Source organism: Colobus angolensis, unplaced genomic scaffold (genome assembly GCF_000951035.1).
Source record: "Colobus angolensis palliatus isolate OR3802 unplaced genomic scaffold, Cang.pa_1.0 Scaffold84, whole genome shotgun sequence".
NCBI classification, from domain to species: Eukaryota; Metazoa; Chordata; class Mammalia; order Primates; family Cercopithecidae; genus Colobus; species Colobus angolensis.
In genome coordinates, this window is record NW_012122265.1 from 2,269,310 (window position 1) to 2,272,951 (window position 3,642).

The 3,642-nt window shown below is 56.2% G+C and overlaps 1 protein-coding gene across 1 annotated transcript in view; it reads left to right on the forward strand.

Annotated features, from left to right (window-relative positions):
- The first annotated feature begins 2,029 nt into the window (after positions 1-2,029).
- CD81 (CD81 molecule) overlaps positions 2,030-3,642 on the forward strand; it is a 23,020-nt gene continuing 21,407 nt past the window's right edge. Inside the window, exon 1 of the mRNA XM_011930087.1 lies at positions 2,030-2,793. Coding sequence (XP_011785477.1) covers positions 2,596-2,793 — 198 coding nt within the window. The 5' untranslated portion in view covers positions 2,030-2,595. The remainder of the gene's footprint in view (positions 2,794-3,642) is intronic.

Consider the following 3,642-nt stretch of genomic DNA (forward strand, 5'->3'; position numbering starts at 1 on the left):
TGTCTTCCCACTGGGTCTGCCATAGTGAAAGGAAGGGGCCCAGGGTCTTCCTAAGGCTTCTTGTATAAGGACACTAATCCAGTTTAGGAAGGCTCTGACCTCATAACCCAATCTCCCAAAGGCTTCACTTCCAAATGCCATCACCTGGGGAGTGAAGAATTTCAACACTGGGCAGGGCACAGATATTCAACACAGCATTTTACTTCTTCCTTTCTAATATGGGTGCCCTTAACGTCTGTTTCTTACCTAGGTGCCCTGCCAGAGCCTTCCGGACAGTGTTGAATGGTAGTGGGGAGTGTTCACCCCACCTTACTCCTGATGGTAGGGGAAGAGCTACCCGGCTTTCACCACTGAACACCACATTAGCTGGGGTATTTTTGTCAGTGCTGTTTATCAGGTGGAGGCAGGTCCTTTCCATTTCTAGCGAGTTCAGTGCTTCTTTATGAGGGAAGAGTGTGAGCTTTTGTTTGGCTGCTTCCCCTGCGTCTGTTGAGATGATCGTATGGTTTCTGTCCCCCATATCTACTGATATGGCGTATTTATTACCTTGGTTGCTTTTTGGGTGTTGATAACATCCAAACACTTCTGCCACCCTTTTTAACAGAAAGTTGTACAACTTCCCAACCTGCCTGTGCGTGTCTGCCCAACACGAGTGCCAGTGGCCGACTCCCTGCTAGAGTGAGCACAGCACAAACAGCCTCTGCTTGTCCTCATTTGAGTGATCTTCATGTATTCCACGAGAAATCAAGGCACAGGGGTCTCATGAGTGGCTCCGCCAACCGAAGATGGACTCCACTGGGGCTGTGAGTCACCTCACACCAGGGGGAAAGGTCTCTGTCAAACATGGCTTCAAGGAGCCAGGGACCTGGTGCCCCCCACAGGCCAGGCCCTGCCCCCCAAGTACAATGGGAATATATGCACATATCACCTGTTCCAAAATGCTGGGAGATGGTGCTTCTGCAGATGGGGAATCTGAGGGACCAGCCTGAAGTCACGGGGACGGGAAGACTCCTCCACAAGCCCAGCCGAGCTGCAAACGCCTGCCCTTCCTCAACGTGCCGCCGGCTGTGCCCACATTGCTTCAGTAGCTCCACCTTCCCCAGGCATAAGCCTTCTCAGGGGCAAGCCCGGGCAGGGCAGGCCCAGGGAGTGGTGCTCCCATCCCAGGCCGGGCTGCTGGGCAAGCCCCTCCCCTTTCTCTCCCTCATCCTCTGACAGAGTCTACCTGGATATTTGTCCTGGAGCCAGGATGGAAGCTCCACCAGGCCCAGCCAACAACAGAAACCCTTTCAGATGCACTCCTGGGTGCCTACTGCCCCAGTATCACACAGACACAAGCCATGTCAGCCATGGGATCCTCAAGGTCCCCATGAGGTCACACCAGTGGGCCGCTGGGAAGGGCACTTCAGATGTGGTGCTCCCACGACCCAGGCCCTGCGAAGTGGTCCTCCTATCTCCTCGTAGCCAGTCCTCCGTGTGAGCCTGCAAGTGCCTGTGAACGTGAGTTCCACTCTGGAGCTGAGACAGGCTGCTGCCCCCGTAATCAGAAGTCAGGCCATGAAGCCCTCCATCACCTCACTGCAGTCAGAATAAAATGCAGCCCTCCTCTGGCCTCCAGGTCCCAAGACCGGCCCCCCTGCCTCCCAGGCTTGCACCTGCCCCTGACCTGTGTCCAGCCTCTTTCCCCTGGCTCTGTCTGCTCTGAGGCCCTTGCTTTGCTTGTGTTCCTCCAACCTCACCCGTCTGCCTGGAGTGCTCCTCCCCGGCTCCGCCTGGCTGGCTCCTTCTCAGGCATCAGGGCCTGGATCTATCATGGCTCTTCCAAGCCTCTGCACTTGGAGTGCCCCAGCCCCGTGGCTGAGAAGTGCCCCAACCCCATGACCCTCTAGCAAGCATCCTAGGAATTCCCTCCCTCCCCAGCACTGATATGACCATCGTGCTGTGACACCTGTCATCTACGCCAGAGCTGCAGATCCTCAAGGGGAGGGGTCTGCTCCCTGGCTCCCACACCCAGGGCCTGGAACAGTGCCTGGCACACAGCAGGCACCCACTAAATATTTGATGCATGGCTGAAGAGGACAGGCAGGCTGGCTGCTGGCCGGGTATGGCCTGCTTCTGAGGCTGGTGGTCAAGGACACAGTGTGCACGGATCTGCCCCCTCCTCCCACTTCCTGAGAGTGGAGTCAGTGTCTTCCTCCACCCAACTCCCCCTGCTAAGGACACAGCCCACACCTTTAGACAGAAATGTCCCCATCACTGCGGACAGCAGGGAGCTGATGGGAAAGCAGGTGTCCAGGACATCCAGAGAAATGTTTCCTCACACTGGAACCCTTTTCTATTCCCTTCTAAACAAAAAGAATCCTCAAGGACTCTCAAGTGACCATATAGTGTCTTTTCTTATAATGTCACTTTGACAGGCACAAAATGTAAAACCAGGCATAAATTCATGCTTGTAGTTCTTATGTAGGCATGAAGCCAAAACCAGTTTACAAACTAACCACCAAGAAAACTGGTAGAGCACAGATGATTACAATAGAGCTGTTCTGTCCAATGTGAGTGCTACTGGCCACCCAGGGCCATGTGAATTTAAATACAATGAAACACAATGAAAAATTCGGTTCCTTGTGGCCACATTTCCAGTACCCAGTAGTCATTTGTGCCAGGGGCTATCCGGCTACAGAAGGTTCCCATCATTGCAGAAGGTTCTATCAGCTAGCACTGGATTGGATGACATTTGCTAAGAGGAGCCAGCTAGAGGATGGTTCTCGGGACCTGGTCCCACGTGGTCCCCAGGTAAGCTCCCGCCCACGACGCAGCCCTGTTGTCCATCAGTTTTCTTGGGGAGGGCATGGGAAACCTTCGCTGGTGTGTCGTCTCCTGCGAAGGCCTTCACTCCTTCCTCTGGGCAGGAAGCACCCCTCACTCTCTGAATCATTAGCCCAAAGCAGTAAGTGCAGTGGGCCTGGCCCCACACCTACAGGAAGAGCCGCAGCGTGAGGCTGGCATCCCTGGGGCACGACACAACCAGGATGTGGATGAAATAGATGCAATATCTGGAGGTTCTCTTATAGGTGGCTCTGGCCTCCTGGACACTTCACACTGGGCTGGGAGCTGCCCTCTCAGGGCCCAGTGACCTTTTCAGATGCAGACTCCTGCAGCATGGGTCAGCAATTCTTCCCTTCCGTGGGACAGGGATCGGTTGCCTGTACCTGAGGCCAACACTGACTAGGGGGCCTCATGCCTGCCCACGTTCCAGCCCCGGAGAGCAATGTGAGCAAAGCCTCCTATCTGTGCAAAGCCAACTACTGTGGCATCACCTCCTTCAGGGAGCCCTCCCAGATTGTCCAAGGTGCTCACCTCGTTTGGGGAGCCCTCCCAGATTGTCCAAGGTGCTTGAGGGAGGGAGGAATAGGCTGTTCTCCCGGCACCGGGCCTGCACTCCTGGGCAGACGCTGCGTGCGTGTCCTCAGGCGCGGCCTTGCCGCCACCCCCTCGGGGGCTCGGAGCGCGACAGCAGCTCAGGGACGCCTCCTACGCCCAGCACGGTGCACCCGGGCCCTGAAGCCCTGGCCGAAACGCGCCAAGTCGGGGGTAGGTGCAGCGCCCCCATACCCCTCCGATGCGCGCCCTGGAGACGGGAGG